The 21,814-nt window shown below is 42.1% G+C and overlaps 1 protein-coding gene across 2 annotated transcripts in view; it reads left to right on the forward strand.

The window, feature by feature from the left end:
* The window catches only part of CNKSR3 (CNKSR family member 3), a 115,163-nt gene that overhangs the window by 51,828 nt on the left and 41,521 nt on the right, over positions 1–21,814 (forward strand). For both annotated transcript variants that reach the window (XM_004368813.2, XM_023728919.1), the window contains exon 2: positions 16,999–17,162. In XM_004368813.2, coding sequence (XP_004368870.1) covers positions 16,999–17,162 — 164 coding nt within the window. The remainder of the gene's footprint in view (positions 1–16,998; positions 17,163–21,814) is intronic.

A 21,814-nucleotide genomic window follows, 5' to 3' on the forward strand; every position in this document is an offset into this window, starting at 1 on the left:
CCCAAAAAAAAAAAAAGAAAAAACAAAAAAGATGATATGAAGTCCTAACCCCCACTACTTGTGAACATGGCGTTGTTTGGAAATAAAAGTCTCTGAAGGTACTATTGGTTAAGTTGACATGAGGTCGTATTGGAGTAGAGTGGGCCCTAATTCTATCTGAATGGTATCCTTATGGAACCTTGGTGGTGCAGTAGTTAAGAGCTCGGCTATTAACCAAAAGGTTGGCAGTTTGAATCCACTCGCTGCTCTTTGGAAACTCTACGGGGCAGTTATACTCTGTCCTGTAGGATCACTGTGAGTTGGAATCGACTTGATGGCAGTGGGTTTGGTTTTTGTTTTTTTTTGGTATCGCTATAAAAGTGGAGAAGAGACACAGAGGGATAGACAGAGAAAGGGCACCCCGTAAAGATGCATCTACAAGCCATGGGACATTTGGGGTTACCAGAAGCTGGAAGAGACAACAACGGTTCTTCCCCTAGAGACTTCAGAGGAAGCATGACCTGAATGGCACATTGATTTGGATTTCTAGCCTCCAGAACTGAGCGACCGTAATCTGTTTTATAAGCCACCTGGTTTGTGGTAGTTTGTTACAGCAGCCTTAGAAAACTAATACAATGACTAAACAATGGTTGTGATGACCCTGAGAATAAGACTGCTTCTCCAGTTGTCCAACCCCCTGAATGCATTTGTAACTCTCCACAAAAGAGTACTATTTATACCAGCATTTAGGTCATGTCTCATTGCTGTCAAAATAAATATATCTAAGTCAGCTCAGATGGAATTAACTCTTTGTTTTAGGGAAAATGTTATTCTTTTAGAACTCTAAAGTAAAAGACTTTCATTATGTTGGTAGTGCTATACCTCTCCAAAATAGAAACAGGCAAATGAAAAGATGAGGGTGATTGGTCTTATTTAGTGCTGCTATAATAGAAATGGAGCCCTGGTGGTGCAGTGGTTAAGAGTTTGGCTGCTAACCAACAGGTCAGCAGTTCGAATCCACCTTGGAAACTCTATGGGGCAGTTCTGTTCTGTCTTATAGGGTTGCTGTGAGTCGGAATCTACTCGACAGCAGTGGGTTTATAACAGAATACCACAAGTGGATGGCTTTAACAAACAGGAATTTATTCTCTCACAGTCTAGGAGGCTAGAAGTCCACATTCAGGATGCCAGCTCCAGGAGAAGGCTTTCTGTTTCTGTCAGTTCTGGGGGAAGGTCCTTGTTATCAATCTTCCCCTGGTCTAGGAGCTTCTCAGTGCAGGGACCCCAGCTCCAAAGGATTTATGCGCTCCTGGTTCTTCTTGCTTGGTGGTAATGAGGTCCGTCTCCTCTCTACTTGAGTCCCTTTTATGTCTCAAAAGAGATTGACTCAAGATACAATCTAATCCTGTAGATTGAGTCCTGCCTCATTAACATAACTGCTCTAACCTTGCCTCATTAACATCCTAGAGATTAGGATTCACAACACATAGGATGATCACATCAGTTTGCAAAATGGTGGACAGCCACACAATACTGGGAATCATGGCCTAGCCAAATTGATGCACATTTTGGGGACATAATTCAATCCATAACATGATTCAAGTCAAATATCTGTGAGTTCAGGAGTGTATGGGGAGGATGGGGTAGGAGGTTCTGTGAAAGAGATTCAATAGCTGTTGTATTTAAGAATGGATCTGGGTTATGATTGCCGAGGTTACTGGGACTCTAAATGGAAACAGAGTAGCCATCTAATCTGATTTTCCTCTTCCCAATGGTTTCTCCCTCTTTGCTTTCTGGCTTCCTGCCTCCTATGTTCTTGATTTATTTGTTCTTTCTTTGGTTAACTCTTTTTCATAAAGCTCCCACATTTTCTTCCTTTTTGTAAACAAAATAAAACGCGAGTAGAGGAGAATAACACAGTACTGACTTTTTCATTCATCCCTTCTTTCTCTTATCCTACAAAAAAATTTTTTTTCAGGGAGTGCTCCGTTCTTCCCATTGGGCAAAGCCCGAGCCCTTGACTGTGGTAGAGTCAACCCTTAGGTTTCACGGTGTCTTCAGATTTTTGCCAGCTTTGCTGCTTATGCTTGTGTGTGTTTCTATAGGGCAGGTGCTTCCTTTGTGTGTGTGTGGTAAGAAGCAAGCCAGCACATGCGCTGACTGAGCTGGGCTGTTCTCTCCTTAGTAAGCACACTAGACAGGTATTTTGCCTCTGTAGCCCTTAGGAGGTGTAGGGAGGTGTCGACCTGTGCTGGCAAGCTACTTATCGTTTCTTCTCTGTTTCATAGTATTGCCTCTCTCTGCCTTTGCCTTCGTCTGGGATTCTTATGGTACTTGAAGGGTACGGTCTAACATTCCATATTTTTATTTGGTTTCCCAAAGGGATAAATTGGCTTTTTCTAAAGTGAAGTTTTAAAAAAAACAAATTTGGGAAATATAAGTTAGAGAAAGTTCAGTGACTCCCATAGGTCTTTAGTCCTTTAGGAGCTCTGGTGGCCCAGTGGTTAAGAGCTACAGCCGCTAACCAAAAGGTCGGCAGTTCGAATCCACCAGCTGTTCCTTGGAAACCCTATGGGGCATTTCTACTCTGTCCTGTAGGGTCGCTATGAGTTGGAATCGACTCAACAGCAATGGGTTAGTCCTTTAGGAGCCCTGGTGGCGCAGTGGTAAAGAGCTCGGTTGCTAACCAAAAGGTAGGCAGTTTGAATCCACTAACCACTCCTTGGAAACCATATGGGGCAGTTCTACTCTGTCCTACAGGGTCTCTGTGAGTCAGAACTGACTCAGTGGCAATGGGTTTGGTTTGGATTTAGTCCTTGAAGTCATTTGTATGTGGTGCAATATTACTCTCTTACTGTCACCACTAGGATTATATCTTTCAGTTAAAAGTGTTTAGTCTGACCTTTCTGGGTGGGAGAGCCATTTGTATTTCAGCTGCCATTAAAATTTCAGATGACAATCATAGACAGTAAGCTAAGTCAGCTTAACTAAAGTAACTTGTGTAATTCCCTGTTGTATCAAAATATGCTTTCATCGGATATGTTCAAGGGGCCTCTGTGAACATTCTGTGTTGGAGGATGGAGATGCAGCACAGGGGTGAAGAGCAAAGACTGGCCCCAGACCTCCTGGGTGCTGGGAAGCCTGGCTGTGGTGGCCCTGGGCAAGCCACCTCCTGTTCCGTGCCTCTGTTCTTCATCTCCAAAGTGAGGATGACTATATTACATACTTGTGGGGATGGTAGGAGGATTAACGAGTTTATATGTATGAAGTCTTAGAAGAATGCCTGCCTTATAGTAAGTGACATTTAACTGTTGGCTGTTCCAATATGTGTACTTTCATATGTTCATTTCCCCCCATTCTAGTTGATATTTTGAATTTTATATCACACAACACTTGATTTCTTTCTAACCATAGTAAGTCGTGGTGCAAACAGTTTACTTACTCAGATGCTGACTGAAAGGTTGGCAGTTTGAGTCCACCCAGAGGTACCTGGGAAGAAAGGCGGGATATACAGAAAATAACAGGTATTGTTGAGCTACTTTGTGTTATCAGCTGAGTCCTCCCTGCAGATGTGATATTTCAGCTGAGACTGACGGATGAGGAGGCAAGAACATTCTGGATAGAAGGAACATCACAGGCAGAGGCCTTGAGGTAGAAAGGAGCTTGGTATGTTCAAAGAACCAAATAAGACCAGTTTGACTAGAGCATCGTGGTTGGGGAGAAAGTGGCATAAAATGAATTCGGAGCGGTCAGCAGGAGTCAGACAGACCACACTGGACTTGCTGGCTGTGGATTTTATCCCAAGTGCAGTGGGAAGCCAGGAGGGCATGGAGTAAGGGAGTGAGTGGCATTTAAATTGTATGCTAGGGAGGCTTTCATGAACTTTGACATTGTACTAAATGAAAGAAGCCAATCTCAAAAGACCATCTATTGTATGATTCATTTATGTGAAATGTCCAGAAGAGGCAAATCCATGGAGACATAAAGTAGATGGGTGGTTGCCTAGGGCTGGGGCGGGTGAGGGTTGGTGACTGCTATTGAGTATGGAAGGAGCCCTGGTGGCACAACGGTTAAGTGCTCGGCTGCTAAGTGAAAGGTTGGTGGTTCACCCCTACCCAGTGTTTTTGTGGGAGAAAGACCTGGCGATCTGCTCCCATAATGATTATAGCCTAGAAGACCCTAGGGGGCAGTTCTGCTTTGTCACATGGGGTTGCTAGGAGTAGAAAATGGATTCAACGACACCCAACAACACCAACATTGGGTATGGTGTTTTGTGGGGGAGGGAGGGTTGAAAATGTTTTAAAATTGTGGTGAGGTTGCACAGCCCTGTCAATATGCTAACACTCATTGACTTGTATACTTTAAATAGGTTAATTGTATGGTATGTGAATTATATCTCAATAACGCTGTTATTAAAAAAAAGAAGGTTGTCAGTGCTATCTGACAAACCTGCTCCTTGTCTGGGGCAGCTGTGCTCGATTTAGCAGCTGACTGGGTTTGCTCCATCCTCCTTGTATCTGAGCAGCCCTCCCCGTCCCTTCTGTCTCCCACTCCTAATTCACAGAAGGGCCTCGCGATCTGCTTCTAAGTATCAGCCGGTGAAAACCCTGTGGGTCACAGTGGTCTAATCCACAACCGATCATGGGGATGGTGCAGGACCAGGCGGCAGCTGATAATCTCAGCTTCTTGCCATCGAACCACTGGTTCAGATTCAGACTCCTGCTGAGAATTTGCATTTTTAACAAGGTCCCAGGCGATGCTAATGCTGCCAGTTAGGGACCAATTCTGAAAACCACTAGTAGAGTAGTGGTTCTCAAAATTTATTATACATAAGAATTACCTAGGGATCTTGTTTAAAATGTAGATTCTGATTCAGTATATCTGGGGTAGAAATGCAAATTTGAAGCAGGAGTTTGAACCAGAACAAACTGGTTTGAAGCCCTGCGTCAGACTCCAAATCTCCAGAGCCCACGTGGAGTTCTTGTGCTGTCTTTCAGAATGCTCCAGAATTGCTTACATCCTAACCCTGCCCCCTGTTGGCTGCGTGACTTTAGGCAAGTTACTCAAAACCTCTCCAAGCGCTTGTTTCTTTTTTAAAGAAATTTAAAATTTTTATTTTCACCGACAGCGCTTTCTATGTACCTGGCATTAATATTTGTGAGTGTCTTAAGGACATTAACTCATTTACAAATTTTAACACATTTAATCATCCAGATAACCCCATGAGGTGTAGGTACTGTTATCCTCTCTGTTTTGTACGTGAAAAACAGGAGTACAGAGAGGTTAAGTAACTTGTACAAGGTCACACAGCTGGTAAATGGCCAGGCTGAGTCCAGGCAGCAGGCAGATGCAGTCATGCGCCACCTAATGTCCGTTCGGGCAACATCTGAGTGCATATACGTCCGTGACCTCATAAGATTATAAGGCAGTCCCCAGGTTATGAACGTCTGACTTACGTAGAGACTTAGGAACGGAAGTTGTTCATGGCCTGGAGACTATCTGTATATGATATGGTGTTCACGTAGCATTCAGATGACATAACGTCCTGTTTCACAGAATGTATTGTGGACGTTAAGTGACGCATGACTGTACTCCTGCATCTTCTGGCCTGTAAAATGGGTTTAATAACGCTTTCCTTCCTTTGTTTACAATCCTTTAGTCTTCAAGTACTTGAACAGTGAGTATTTATTACTCCATTTCCCTAATATTTGGCACAGTGCCTGAAATCTAGTACTCAGTATTAGAAGGCCTGTGGATGAATGTATTTAATTAAGTCACTTTTCCATTCATGCATTTCTTCCTTGACTGCCTCGGGCCTAGCCGGGATTTGGGCACCCAGTTGAGGTCTGGGTTCTGCCTTAGCTTTGCTTTTTACTGGCACGGTGTCCCGGGGAAGCCACTTTCGGGCCTTTGGTTTCCTCAGCAGTAAACGGGAGATAATAATGAGCTGGCTGCATCCCCTACACTCATTGCGAGGCTCAATGAGACGTCACATGTACTCTGTAAACTGTCAGTGCAAGGGACTTCACTCATGCAGTCTGGCTGTTTGGATTGGGCACTTTGGAATGGTGACAGCAATGCTGGTAGAGGGTTGCATAGACAGCAGTTTTTCCATGGAAATCCCGATGGGCTGGGTGGAGCAGAGGTGATGGATGTGTTCACCTCTACACCGTCCATCTTTCCCTTGGGCAGTGCTGGCTCCGAGGCAGCTGTCAAGTCTGAAGCCCAGGTTGGAGGCTTGCTGCAGGGGCCACCTTGGACCAACTCGTATCCATCCACTCGCTGAGATGATTCTTCCCAGTGCCATAAACTCTCTCTCTCTGTGTGCGTGCGTGCGCGCGGCGGAGGTAGGGAGTGGGAGACTAGAAAATTCTTCTCACCGTTTAGCTTAAGCATACCAGTACAAGAGTGGTAGCCAGTGTTTGGTTTTTAGACCAAATCTAATTTACAGTTTTGGCAAAATAAGCAGTGCTACAGGGAGAAGTACAACTTGTTGGGTGAAGCACATTCTCTCTTTCACGTGCTGCCTTTCCCGTCCCTTCCCCCACTTGGGTGCAAGTATTGCAAAACTGGATACAGTGGTTTGGCTGCTGAATTACAAACACAGCCTTGGAAAGTACATATTTCTTTTGCCAGAATATTGTGGAAGGCTTTGTGTTCCTCTCCACAATTTTTGTTGTTAGAATCTGAAAAATCATCGTCTTTTATTGTTTTAACATCTACTTTGGTGCGTGTGTGTGTGTGTGTGTGTGTGTGTGTGTGTGTGTAGGCATTGGTGGTTCAGTGGTAGAATTCTCACCTTCCATGCTGGAGACCCGGGATGGATTCCTGGCCAGTGTACCTCACACGCAGCTACCACCCGTCTGTCAGTGGAGGCTTGTGTGTTGCTATGATGCTGAACAGATTTCAGCAGAGCTTCCAGACTAAGACTAGGAAGAAAGGCCTGGTGATCTACTTCCAAAAAGCAGCCAGTGAAAACCTTATGGGTCACAGTGTTCTGATCTACAGCGGATCATGGGGATAGTACAGGGCCGGGCAGCATTGCATTCCGTTGTGGTTGGGGTCGCCATGAGTCAGGGCTGACTCAAAGGCAGCTAACAACAACAGATATGTATACATGTTGTATGCACACAACACACACCCTCAAACATATAAGTAAGTGTTGACTTTCTTCCCTGCCCACAGTATTATCTTTGATGTTCATCATACTTTTTGCGTTGTGGGAGTGGGCAAGGGAAGAGCATGCAAAGTTGAATGTGCAGGATTGCCCTTATGTCCTGAATTCTCACCATCTCTTTAGAAAATCACTTCTTCGATTGATTCTAATTTGCACGTCAGTTCTTTTTTAGTGACTTAGATTAGTATAAGTCCCTCCTGAAAAATACTTCTGGACAATGCTAACTTCTGTCCTGTCCTTCCCCTGCCCTCACCTGGGGTTCCTCTCTGCTTCATGACTAGGCTTCCTTCAGCAGCTGGGAGACGTTGGCTTCCTTTCACAGAAGGTGTGCACTGTGCTCAGTCTGCAAAGGGTGGGGCAGGGTAGGATTGTGAGGCTACACCTTTGAGAGCTGGAGTTTCCTGGTCACAGTCTTCAGCTGAGATGGATGCATTACTCACCAGCTCAGAACCCTCAGGTGGGGCAGCCCATCTGCCTGCTGTTTTCTGGGTAACTTGAATGCTAGAACTGAGGCATTCCTGTTTTTGCTTTCTTAAATGATCATGGCATGGAGATGTTCGCTATTTCGAAGTTTTGTTGAAGTGATACATCTTTGACTTATGTGGTGAAACCCGAAAGTATGGTTGTTTCTTGGTTACCTCTTCTGATGTCTTCAGAGTGACATACGTCTTAGAAGACTGGTTACTGGCAGGATGGCTGAGTTTGCTTTAGAAACAAAATACTCACTTCCCTTTTGCATCCCTGTTGTTGCGTCCTGTAAGGAAGTTAAGCTGTGGACTTGTTGCTATGGATTTGGTATCTCTTCAGTGATGTGCACACCAGCTCTTCCCAAATGGTGGGACATTCAAACTTCTAGTTAGTGTTTAGCATTTCTGTTCTTTTAGCTTGGTGCCCTAAAAACTGGCCAGCAGTATGTCCCTCCTCCTCACAACCAGTTGTTCCATTTCATAAATGTAGTGGAAGAGCCTTGTTGCAAATAGCTGGGCTTCTAGGTTCTCATTCTCTGGATCTTTATTATCTGTTCGGCTTTCACATGGCTTCAGTGGGAACAGCAGCCTCAGCAATGAACTTTATATGTTCACAGCCCTGATCAGGACAGAAAAACCTTGCTTGTGTAGTATTCCTTAAGGCCAAGTTAATTCATTTGCTAATTATTTTAGCTACAAAGATGTTGGGATTTAAGTTTCTGGGCAGTTTATTTCCTTTTTCATACTTTGCTATGTAAGGAAGGGTAACTTACAGTAGCTCAGACATATACCTACTCATGTATTGACTATCTTATTTTGCATTTACGACAATAGTAAAAAAATCTACTGTCTATTTTGTGCATTAATGATATACATCTGGCAGTACTCTTTCGTGACCAGTGGGACATATGGCATCCTCCTACATTTTCCGCCTCTCAGGTCTAGAGGGACATATATGTCCCACATCATATTTTGTGATCTAATGTAATCATCCTCCATTTTTACATAATGCTGATTTTCACGTAATGACCTGGTCTTTGGAACCTAACTGTGTCGATAAGTGAGAAGTGGATGTAATGTAGAAACACAGACTCTTAGCCCTGGAAGGAACCTGAGAGGTCTCATCCAGTTTTCAGATACTGTTTGTAGCCTTAGTAGTACCCTTTCTTCAAACCAAATTTAACCAGAAGCCTAGCAGGATGACAGATAAAATCAGCAGCAGTTGGTAGTATATGTGGGTGTGGGCTCTAAAGGAAGCCTGTAAATCTACAGATGTGGAGCCCAAGAACCAGGACTAAGGGATTCAGCCAGTATTATCCAGATATTGTATGGAGTAAAGGCAGGATAAGAAATCCAGCTGACTTAGATAGAAAACAGATCAGTAGCTATGAAGCCAGTGGGCAAGGAATGGATGGCAAAGGGGCATGAGGGACCTTTTTGCGGTGATAGAAAGGTTAGCAGTTTGTACCTACCCAGCAGCTCTGTGGGAGAAAGACTGGGTGATCTGCTCTGATAAAGATTACAGCTTGGAAAACCCTAGGGCAGTTCTTCTCTATCACATGGGGTTGTAATGAGTTGAAAATCAACTCAACGGCTTCTAAGAACAACAACAAAGAAATGTCTGTGGGAGTCCCTAGGCAGTGCAAATGGCTAACATGCTTGTCTGCTAACCAAAAAGTTGGATGTTTGAGTCCACCCAGAGGCCACCTCAGAAGAAAAGCCTGACAATCTATTTCCAAAAAATTAGCTATTGAAAACCCTATGAAGCAGTTTCGCTGTGACACACGTGGGGTTGCCATGAGTTGGAATCAACTCAATGGCAATTTTTTTTTTTAAAGAAACTTACATCATGATTGTGGTGTGGTTATATTATTGTATATATATTTGTTAAAAACTCATCAAATTGCACTGAAAATTGGTGAATTTTATTGTGTATAAATTGTACCTCCAAAAAAAAAAAAAACTGCCCAGAATAAAAGAAGATGAAGAAGTGGATAAAAAGTTGAAAGGGGTCTTCCAAAACATGTACAGGTATGTTTAGGGGGAGCAAGAAGGGTGACTTTTTTTTTTTTTGGTTTTACATTAGTAGAATTATATAAAGATTATTCTTTCAAAAACAGAAAAGGAAAAGAGAAAAAACTGGGTTCTCTTAATGCCTGATTGAGTCTGTTTTTCCATTTGGCAGATTTATCATCGCTTTGTACCCATCCAGTGTTATTAGTTAGACCAGGGGCTGGCAAACCTTTTCTGTAAAGGGCCACATACTAAATAGTTTAGGCTTTGTGGGCTCCAGGGCAATGGGTTTGGGCCATATGGTCTCTGTTGCAACTACTCAACTCTGCATTGTAGTGGGAAAGCAGGCGTGAACAGTATGTAAATGGAAGAGCTTGGCTCTGTGTGTGTGTGTGTGTGTGTGTTTAATAACGTTCGGTTGAGTTTTTGGTGAAAGTTTACACAGCAAATTAGGTTCCCATCTGACAGTTTCCATACAAGGTGTTCAGTGACATTAGTTACATTTGTCACAGTGTGTCAGTGTTCTCCTTAATTGTGGTCAATTTGTTCCCTTTCCAGTAACCTAGTTTCCCAGCTTCCTTATCTTCTCATCTTTGCTTTTGAGAAATTGTTAACCCTTTGGTCTCATACTGATGGTTTTTAAGTAGGGCACCGACTTTACAGGTAATATCATTTATTTTCTGTGCCATTCTGCTATTTTGCTACAAGGTGATCTCAGGAGATAGGCTCAGTTCTAAGTTTAAAGAGTGCCGGAGTATCTCAGGGCGATAGTCTTAGGGGTCCTTTATTCTCTACTGTTCCAGTTTTTTTTTTTTTTTTAAGTAAGAATTTGAGTTCTACTCCATGTTTTTCTTCCATTGTATCTGGGACTAGCTATGGTGGTCCCAGTCAGAATGGTCTGTTGTGGTAGCCGGGCACTACTCTAGCTCTTCTGGTCTCAGGGTAGATGAGGTTGTGGCTCTTGTAGACTTGTTTCTTCTCTGTGCTTTTGGTTACCTTCTTACTGTTTTGCTCCTGGTGAGTCGAGACCTGTAGTTGTGTCTTAAATGGCTGCTCGCCAGCTTTTAAGACCCCAGACATTATTCACTTCACTAGGATGCAGATCATAATTTTTGTGAACTATATTATTTGGCTGTGTTTTGAGGAGCTCTCTACATCCTCACTGGTAGGATGAGTGTTGTAGAAAGAGGCTGTCGTAGTCATCTAGTGCTGCTACAACAGAAATACCACAAGTGGATGGTTTTAACGAAGAGAAGTTTATTTCCTCACAGTCAAAGTAGGCTAGAAGCCCAAATTCAGGGTGTCAGCTCCAGGGGAAGGCTTTTTCTCTCTGTCAGCCTTCTTATCAATGTTCCCCCGGACTAGGAGCTTCTCGGCACAGGGACCCCAGTCCAAAGGATGTGCTCGGCTCCCGGCACTGCTTTCTTGATGGTGTGAGGTCCCCCTGTCTCACTGCTCACTTCTGTCTTTTATATCCCAAGAGATTGCCTCAGGACACAATCCAGTCTTGTAGATCAGGTCCTGCCTTACTAACACAACTGCCACCCATCCTCCCTCATTAACATCATAGAGGCAGGTTTACAACATACAGGAAAATCACACTGTACCAGGAATCATGGCCTAGCCAAATTGATACACACATTTTTTGGGGGACATAATTCAAACCATGACAGAGGCTATAGAGAACTTTGGAAGAGGACAGCCCCTAGAGTGCTTGGAATGTCATGCTCAGCTCATGGTTTCAATCTGTAAAGGATAGGGTGGTTTTGCTCTGGTGGAATTATGGAGGATGAATGAAGAGGAAAAAGGAACTGAGCATGGCTAACCTGTTTCTAGATTTTGTAGAAACCCAGGAAAGAGATAAGTTCAGCAGTGACAGTAAAGGTAGAAGGAGGGGACAGCTGGTAAAATCAAAAGAACTTGAAGACTGATCTTGGGGGAGAAGAATGTGTGGAGGAGGAGAGGATGATTCCCAGTTTCTGGCTTGGGCAACTCTGTAAACCCTGAGATCGTAAACAAAATAAGGAAAACAGAAGAGAAGCATGCTTGATAAAGAAGACGTAGAATTCAGGTTTGTTTGTATTGAGTTTTGATTAGAGAGCAAAATGTGGCAGACATCATTGTATAAATTTGTAGTGTCCAGATTTTGATCTTGCCTCCCCCTAAGTAAACAGTTTGCTAGCACACACTCACGGTAAATAAACATTTTTCTAAAAGTAATATACACATTTTACTGTACTAACACGTGTATTACACGATGCAACATGAGAGAAATAGACGTTTTCTAAGGATAAAATAAAGGTTGTTGTTGTTAGCTGCCACCAAATTGACCCCCGACTCAGGTGACCCCATGCACCATGGGATCGGACTGTTGTGATCCATACCAAACATACCATTCTTCATGACGATGGCGCAGGACCAGGCAGTTTCTTTCTGTTATACATAAGGTTACCATGAGTTGGAGGAGGAGATATGATGGCAGCTAACAGCAACATCATCATATATTGGATCAAGGGTGTCAGCAAATTGGGAAAGCTGAGGAGCGCTGATACTAGGTTTCATGTTTTTATAAGTGTTGTGAATTCCAAGAATAGTATAATTAGGTATAAACATACCACCCCTAGCCTTGTTCTCCTTCCGCTGGCTTAGATAATCCAGAACAGACCTGCTCCTAAATTCTTGTCTCCCTGTAGAGAAGGCCTGTCCCAAGTCCAGTGCCTGACACGTGGGAGTTGCTCCATAAATTTCATTGAATTAAGTTGAATTTGTGTGTCTGTGCTTGATTCTCCTCATAAAGAACATAGCATACTCAAATCCTTTGCTTCCTCTATCACTTGTGGCCCTTAGAAATTCTGAGGGGATGGGACTGTACAAGCTTTAGCTAAGCTGATTTCTGAATCAAAACGTTTCTTAAAAACTCTGGTTGACACATGCCTTAATGGTCAAAGTACTTGATGTGAAATGCTGTAAGAACCACTCTGGGCCCACTGTATTTGTGGTAGAATCTCAGCTTTTGCTGCCTTGAGCCTGAGGCTAAAAGCATAGCTGTGTGACAGTCCTTCCGATGGGTTTCACGCACCAGGACAGAGAGTGCTGTCTGCATAGTACTTTCCATTTAAGTAATGATGGAACTGTTTGTGTTCTGCGGCCTAGTTAATGATCTGGTTTTAGTCTTATACGGAGAAGAAGCTCATGTTGCTTTTGTTGGGTGCAATCGAGTTGATTTTGACTCACAATAACGCCATGTGACAGAATAGAAGTACCCCACAGGGTTTTCTAGGCTGTAATCTTACAGGAATGGATTGCCAGGTCTTTCTCCCACAGAGCTGCCAGTGGGTTCAAACCGCCGACCTTTCAGTTAGCAGCCAAGTGCTTAATCATTGTGCCACCAGGGTTCCTTAAGCAAATAGCTTTAGATATTTTGCGTTGAGGTATTTTCTTTACTTCTTAATCTTCATGTACAAAATCCTTTCCACATTGTTGTGAGATGAATTAATTAGTAAAAATTAAGTCTCAATACAGGGCAGGTATCTTATCACAGACTGGCACTGAGAAGGTTGGGGTTTTATTTTGTTTGTGATATTTCTCTTAATGTAGAAATGACCTCCTTTAATGTTTGAAACATTGAAACTAAGTACAAATACCTATAACCAGTATCACAATAGAATAGTTTCTTCATCTTTAGATATCTGTAGTTGCTTACTGGCACGTGAAAATAAAACCAGGTGATTTTTGTGCATTAGTGTGATATATTAAATTTAAGTAAATCACCATGCATTCATTTATTTATTTCACAAGTATTTACTGGATACCAGCAATGTTCTAGATGTTGGAGAATAAGCAGTGAACAAAATGAAGGCTGTAATTTCATGGTGCTTTTATTCTGATATGAATCATAAAACATTTTCAGATGGAATCGGTGATTATTGCAGACTCCCAGATTGGGATCGCTTTCTGAGGAAGCTAATAACATGGGCTGTTGAGACGGTGTTTTATCTCCAGTTCGCTGTGTTGCAGAGGGCGGCACGTAAGTGTGTGCGTCTCTCTAGCAGCTTTTACTCTGAGCACTTGAAAAATTGAGGACGTGACTAAATCACGTTATTTTATTTAACAAAATTTATAGAGTGCTATGTGCTCAACAGTGTTCCGAGCTCTTCATAAATATCAGTTAACTTTCATTAAACCTCTTGTAGTAGGTAGTATCGTTATCTTCATTTTACAAATGAAGCAACTGAGTAACCTGCCTCAGCTTACCCACCTAGTGAAAAGGGTGGCTGAGAATTGAACCCGGGCAGTCTGGCTTTGAGGAGCCCTGGTGGCACAGTGCTTAAGCACTCGGCTGCTAACCGAACCCACAAGCCGCTCTGCGGGAGAGATATGGCAGTCTGCTTCTGCAAAGATTAAAAACCGAAAAACTTGAAGCCATCGAATCGATTCCGACTCATAGCAACCCTGTAGGAGAGAGTAGAACTGCCCCATAGGGTTTCCAAGGAGCAGCTGGTGGATTCGAACTGCCAACCTTTTGGTGAGCAGCCGAGCTGTTATTAACCAGTACGCCATGACGGCTCCTTGTAAAGATAACAGCACACAGCAACAGCCACCACAGAAATGGATAGCCACTGCCCCATCAATTTCTACATCTGGAGCTGGAACTTTAAATATATATATTTAAATTTATGATTATATATATATATTTGCATTTGAGATTTCTTTAAAAGTTTAAGATTGTTCAAATGGATTTAGTGATAGTGGAGCAGGCTGGGCCTTCCTGCTGTGCTTTGTCCCATGCTGTGTGGGGACTCCTCTCCTTTTCCCTCATGATAGAGGGTGTGATTCCATACTGAATTGTGTTTATTTAATTTATGTAAGTTAAATGTGTTTAATTTAACTTAATTATGTGTTTCTCTAAGTCCTGCTAGACTTACTGTAAGCTCTTTGAGGCAAAGGCCTGAGAACTAGAAGGCATTTGGTATATTTGACAAATCAGCAAAAGACATGTTAATTTTTTTTAGACCAGTGTACTTGAAAGTGAAAATTTTCCCCTCCTTTGTGGGTTTGCATAATACTTTAATTTAGCTGTTTATAAATGTTTAATTATATTCTAAACAATGGGATAACTGAACAATAGGCCACAATGTATCTGAATAGTAAAACTCTGGGGGCCATGCTATTTAAAACTTAGCACATTCAATATGTGAGTACCTTAAGGGAAAAGTCTTCAAGCTACTATTGTTGTTGTTAGCTGCTGTCTAGTTCAGCTCCCAATTCATGGGGACCCCATGCACAATGGAACTGCACCATTCCCATGACGGGTCACAGATCTGACTCTTGTGGTCCATAGAATTTTCATTGGCTGATTTTCAGAAGTAGATCACCAGGCCTTTCTTCCTATTTTTAGTCTGAGAGCTCTGCTGAAACTTGTTTAGCAATATAACACAAGCCTCCACTGACAGATGGGTTGTGGCTGCACATGAGATGCACTGGCTGGGAATTGAACCATTGTCTCCCTCATAAAAGGTGAGAATTCTGCCGCTGAGACACCACTGCCCACATTTAAGCTACTACAGAGTCTGCTCTTAGGTCGATAGCAATATGATGTTTCTACTTAAAAATTCTCCTACTTTTTGGGGAACTTTTGATTATTTGAGGTTGCATTGTTTATATTCCACTAGAATCCTCAAGGAGATTCTGGTCCATTTCTTAGGGGAATGTTCTTCTGTATTCTTCAGTTCTCAGTCTCTGATCATTTGCACCCTGGACCCTGTCCAGAACTCTCATCACACCTCCCACATCCACCTTCTTCTCTGTGCCCAAAATATTCCCTTTATGTTCTAAAGCTACTTTGAAATCTTATTTCTTCCATGAAAACTTTTCGTAGTTAATTAGAGGAGACATGGCCTCATCTTTATTTCTCCTTGTCGTTTAGGGCTGGTACTATTTCCCTTGGATTCTGTATTCATTGAACTTTTTCATTTTCAAGGGACAGAAACTCAACACAAACATACTTAAGCTGAAAAGGAAATTTATTTCAGCGTAAGTGAAAAATTCTAAAGATAGAAAGAAGTATCTTTAAGTAGAGTTAGTCTAGCGATGTATAGGATATTATTGGGGCATTTTTTTGCTCTCTCTATCATAATCACCCTGCTTCCAAATGTTGGTTGGGTTTATTTTCAGACAAGTGATCAGAAAAATGACCGCCAGAATTGCCAAGGTTATATCCTTATGGCTTCCAGTTAGAAAGGGAGGAAGAGCCTCTGTCTTCCTGTGTCTGTATATCAAATGCCAAGGAAGATTTTGATTGTTCCTGTGTGAATCAATCACATGACCATCCCTGAGCCTGTAAGTTGCTGGCAGATAGAGTGCCGTCCACTGTGGCAAAGCACCTTGATTGACAAACTCACTGGGATCACATGGTAGAGCAGTAATATCCTAAAGGAGGGGTTGCTTAGCAAACAAACAACATATGTCAAGTATCTGTGCTAACATTTCAAATCAGCGGGGATTTAGTGTTTTTTATGTTAGTTTATAGGGAATGAACGGAAGATAAACGATCATAAATTGTACTGCATTCATTTGAAAATTTTGAGCTGTGCATTGAAAACCTGTTTGAGATTAGAAACCATCACTGAAAAGGTATCCATTAGGTGGAATACACATCATATCGACAATCAGATTGTGACAGTGTACTTGATTATTACTGAGATTGATTTAAACGTGAGCATTTTTTTTCTTTTTTTTGGAATGCATGGGTGATTGCCTTCACGAACAGCTGCCTCTTTTGCCATAAGACCAGAAATGGATGGTTCCTGGCTACCATTACTAAACATTTTGATAAAAGATTCTATCGAAGAATCCTGATCAAAAAGGGGAAAGTATGGCACAAAATTCCAATTCTCAGGGAATCCAGACTTTCTGGAGCCAGTGAGGCTGGATGAACCCCAAGACTACTGCCCTGAGATAATCTTTAATCCTCAAACCACGAACCAAAAATAGCTCCCGAAGCCTTCTTTAAGCCAAACAACAGTCTCGCTTAACTAGTAAAGAATGTCCGCTGTGAGTTTTGTGCTCTTTTTAAAAAACTTACTGTACAGGATCAAAATATTTACAGCAACTGGAAAGATAGGAAGCTTAGGGGAAGAGAGTTTATGTTAATAGGGGAGGAACAAATTAGAAAAGAGCATGTGAATGACTGTACAAGTTGAAGAATGTAATCAGTGTCCCTGAATTGTACATGCAGAAGTTGTTAAATTGGTGTATATTTTACTGTATATATTTTCAACAACAGTAAAGAAAATGTGGGCAATTTTTTGAGTAAGGGAACAAAATGTCAATCATGACTTTTTTTTCCCTCTCTTTTGGTAGGGTTGGATGACTGCCTGCAGCAGTATGTCCACAAGTTTGAGCGGGAGAAGATCAATGGGGAGCAGCTGCTGCAGATTTCCCACCAGGATCTCGAGGAGCTGGGTGTCACACGCATCGGACACCAGGAGCTTGTGCTGGAGGCCGTCGACCTTCTCTGTGCACTGGTTAGTTCAGGAAAAGTGATCTGTACTGTGCTGGAGTTCTTGAAAACCTCCTCTTAAATCCTCATTGTTGCTACCTTACCATATCCCCAATTTCTTAATGATCCCTTGACCTGAAGTACGAGCTGAAGATAAAATAGTAAGGGAAGAAAAACATCATTTTCTAGATTAAGGGCTGGCACACTCTGCCATGTGGGTCAAATCTGGCCCATTTTCTATTTTTGTAAATAAAGTTTAATTGGAACACAGCCATGTCCATTCACTTATGTGTTATTTAGGGCTAGGAGTCCTGAGTGATGCAAACGGTTAAGCACTTGGCTACTAACTGAAATGTTGGCAGTTCGAATCCACCCAATCTAGAGGCACCTCGGAAGAAAGGCCTGGTGATTTACTTCCAAAACATCACAGCCGTTGAAAACCCAGTAGAGCACAGTAATACTCTAACACATATAGGGTTGCTATGGGTTGGAGTCAACTTGACAGCAACTGGTTTGGTTATGGCTTCTTTGGGGCAGAGTTGAGTAGTTGTGACTAAGACCACATGATTCCCCAAAGCCTGAAATATTTACGACCTTGCCCTTTGTAGAAAAAGTTTGCCGTTTACAGAAAAAAGCTACATTAGGCTTATTTTCTTATATTTTATAAAGAATAAAAAGATAGGGAGAGTGCTGAAAGAAAATGTCATTTGCTAAATGAAAATGAGAAATGGGTTCAGATTTTCATGTTTTTTTGTTACTATATAAAGCATTTGAGTTTAACAGATACTTGTGATATTTAAATAACTGATGTTTGTGCCTGCAATAACCTATGGAATGGTAGCTAGATGGGAAAAATGTGAATTAGTTACATTTTTCAGATTCTGAGTTTTGGCTTTAACATGAATGAGTTAAATCCTGCGGTTGTCTGGCCTTGCATTGCACCTGTGACTCTCTGGGTACGACCTTGCAGTGTGGGCTAAGGACACCTGTAGGGGCATTTTGCTTACAAACTGGTTGGCACAGGATGGGGTTGAAGCCTCCTGTCATGGTGCCACGCAAGGATGCGGTTTACTTAAATGTCAGAATTGGGACAAACTCGGCAGCATTCAAGCTGGGTTAGTAATGCTAGGAACCCGAGCCAGGGGCATATACAATTACATCACTGAGAATGGTGGGAAAGAATGTGCTCCTGAGGATTTTGCCATGGCTGGTCTGTGTTTCGTTGATTATATAACACTTGCTGCATTGTGTGTATTCTTCTTCTTAAAATGGACAGAGCCTTGTCTTCTGCTCCGAGATACACTGTTCTTGTTTAGGAAAGTAATGGGGAAATTATTTGTAGTTGATAAATGAGCTGCCACAAGGGAGACACCGTGGCCAAGTGGTCTGAGCGTTGTCCTGGGAGGCGTGGTTTGTGAATTGTAATCCTGGCTCTACTGCACACAACTCCCTCTGGGACCTCAGGGGAAGCGGTGGTGTCTGCGTTCTTCATCAGTACAGTAACACTCACCTCAGGCATGGTGTGTACGAAGGTGCACGTGTTTTGCACTGCTGAGGAGATATCTGAGCATCCTGTTTGTTACTGTGACAACTGTATTTTTTTACGTAATGAAGCATTTTTGAATTAACTTTTATTATACTTCACGGGAACATGGCTTTTCCGTCTTCTCTGCTAGATGGGCTGTAAATTTGAACGGTCTCTTTCGCTTTGCAGTGATCCTCTGAGGACAGGTGAATTACTCGGGAATCCACACGAGGAGAGAGTTGGTGGAAGGGTTGACTAGAAGCACAGTGTGTACACTGCATGGGATAATGGACATGACAGATGCCGCTGGCCATTCTCTATGCTTTCTCCCCCACCCCCTCTTAAAATATTAGACTAAAATGAACAAAGCTGGACAAATGCCAGAACCTAAAGCTGGGTTTTATCTCCTACGATTTCCTTTGTAGACAGAGTTTTGACCTCAGACTCATTCTGCACATGCTTCGTGTGGTGGAGTGCCGGGATGCATTTGCCAGAAGGTTCTTCAGAGGATGCATTAATGAAAGTGCCCTTTGTGGGTTTGGGAAGGCTTTTTAGGGGTGTTTTATTAAAATGTCTTTAGTCTTGCACTAATCTCCTTTTTAAAATATTCTTCTTGTAATGCATGTATTAATTATACCATCTACTTAGTCCGTTGACACCATACAGATCTTTGAGTATACTAATTGGTGATAACTTTTTTCCTTGAGCAATTTGGACAGTTAATGTGGATGTGTAGTTGGCCCTGGTGTTATAGAAACGGTTTCCTGTGATATTTATGTAACTTAGTGTAGTGGATGTTGATTTTATGATGGACAGGATGAATAGCATTAGGAATAAGGATGGGAGAAGGAAAAAACCCACTAGAACCACTGGAAAGTTTTGGAGACGAGAAGTGCAGACGGTATCGTTAGGAACATAAAATAGGGAACAGCTGTTGACTAAGACTTCAGTATGGGTGAGCAGATGGATCTTAAAAAGCTAGTCAGGGTTGAAGAGCAAGGAGACAAACCACGTTTTGTAAACTTTGATCTTGGCTTGCTGGAGTGGTTTCCAGAAAACCAAAGCAGTTGCTGTTGAGTTGATTCTACCTCATGGCAACCCCATGTGTGCCAGAGTAGAACTGTGTTCCATAGGTTTTCAATGGCTGATATTTTGGGAAGTAGACCACCAGACCTTTCTTCCCAGGTGCCTCTGGGTGGACTCGAACCTCCAGCCTTTTAGTTAGCAGTCAAATGCATTAACCTCACCACCCAGGAAGTTCATGGAGTGGCTCGGGACTTGTGTTATGAGGCAGAACCAGGACCACTTTCCAGGCTTGATGCAGAATCTAAGCCTAGTTTTTTTGCCTCTGTGTGGGCAGAAGATAACTGGGACAGACTCAAAGACCTGCTGTTTCCAGTAGGAGCAGCTATTTAAATTTAAACTAATCAAAAGTAAATAAATTTCACTTCCTTGGTCACACTAGCTGCATTTCAAGCGCTCAATAGCGACATTGGCTAGTGGCCACCGTATTGGACAGCACACAAAGAGAACATTTCTTCATTGCAGAAAGTTCTATTGGACAGCACGAGTCTAGAGAGTGTGACTGAGAGTGAAAAAGTATGGTTGTAACCTGCGTTCTTTGCCAAATCAGTGAGACCCTGGTTTCCTGAAGATCCAGGTGTTTAAGATAGAAGCAGCTTGGGAAAGTAAACAAATTTGGAATCAATGCATGTGTTAGATGATGCTGCCTAGATGTGTGGTTAAGTGGAATTTCTGTAAATGGGCCTACCTGTCCAGAGCCCTTACGTATACTCATACACCTCTGAGACTGTTCATCATTTACCCAGAGCAAATTATTAAAACATGTTACCCTTTTCTCTGGGGGGAAAGGTTGTGAAGCAACAGGAATCTTTGCTAGCAGTTTATGTCGACTTGATTTTGCCCTGACCTTGTTAAGTGCCTTTAGGAAAACTGTGCAGTCTGTTTCTTAGGTTGTCACTTAATTGACAAGGCAGTAAGATAGTTTTGGTTGTTTCTCTGACACCCCTTAATCACTTGTGTTAGATCACACAGCTCATCGGAACGGGAAAAGAAGGCAGAGGAGTTGGGTACGGTTTGTCCTGAGCTAAAACGTGGGTAATTTTAAGGCAGCAGAACCAAAACAACCAAACCTGTTGCCATCGAGTCGATTCCTCAGCAGAAGAGTGAGAAATCAATTTCCTTCTCTCCCGTCTAGAGTATGGTTTCTTCAGCCTGACCAGGAAATCATCCCTGATGGTTAACTTCTAATGAAGCAAGGCGTCAGTGGAAGGATTTTAATATGTGCATAGATTTTTAGGGATTTATTTCATTTGTTGCTTAGTTTGTATCTTCCTGATGCCTTATCTTAGAGCAGTTTCTGAAAGAGACATGCTTTATAAAATAGATGAGTGAAAATAAGTGTATCTAGCCTGAGAAGGTTATTCATTTTCTGTCTTTCATTATGAGGCACGTTAGTCCATAATACTCCCCTGATTATGGTTGTACAGTAGAGGTTCTTTCAAGCTAATTTAATCAGTGTTTTGTTCTCACCTTACGGTAGAATAAGGTTGAAGGGGAGGGAGTTTTCCTTTCTTCCTCTTCTCCTTTTAAAAATTATATACTCTGTTATAGTTAAGTCTATCTGTCCTTCTGGTCTCATGATTTGTTTTGGGGGAAAAATGAAGAGAGCCAGTGAATAAGAAGCTACCCTCCCCCTTTATTTTAGCATCCAAAGTGGCAGCTTGTAGGATATTAAGGTTTCAAGCTTCTTCTAACAAGAAAGCGCATTTAATACCTTTGAGTTTAGAAGTACATGTTTTGTATATAATAAAAGTTACAAGTCATTTTTTGCGGCACTGACTACAGAAATTTGACTTCTTGCCTTTTGCTCTAAATTCCTGCTAAAAGTTGGCAGCCTGAGTAATTGGCTGAATGAGAGGACATTCCCTTTAATCATATCTCACAGGTCCTTAAAAATAAGCTGTGTCACGTGGGTTCTTTATTCACTGACGAATGAGTCTTTGATTCTCTGAATTTAAAAAAAACCACGCTGGAAATCTGTCTTTTTATTTTTGGCTTCTCTATTGAAGAACAATATCATATTTTCATCTATAGAATAGGACAGTAAGGAAGATAATGAATGAATACAG

This window comes from Trichechus manatus, unplaced genomic scaffold (assembly GCF_000243295.1).
Source record: "Trichechus manatus latirostris isolate Lorelei unplaced genomic scaffold, TriManLat1.0 scaffold00002, whole genome shotgun sequence".
In the NCBI taxonomy this organism is placed as follows: Eukaryota; Metazoa; Chordata; class Mammalia; order Sirenia; family Trichechidae; genus Trichechus; species Trichechus manatus.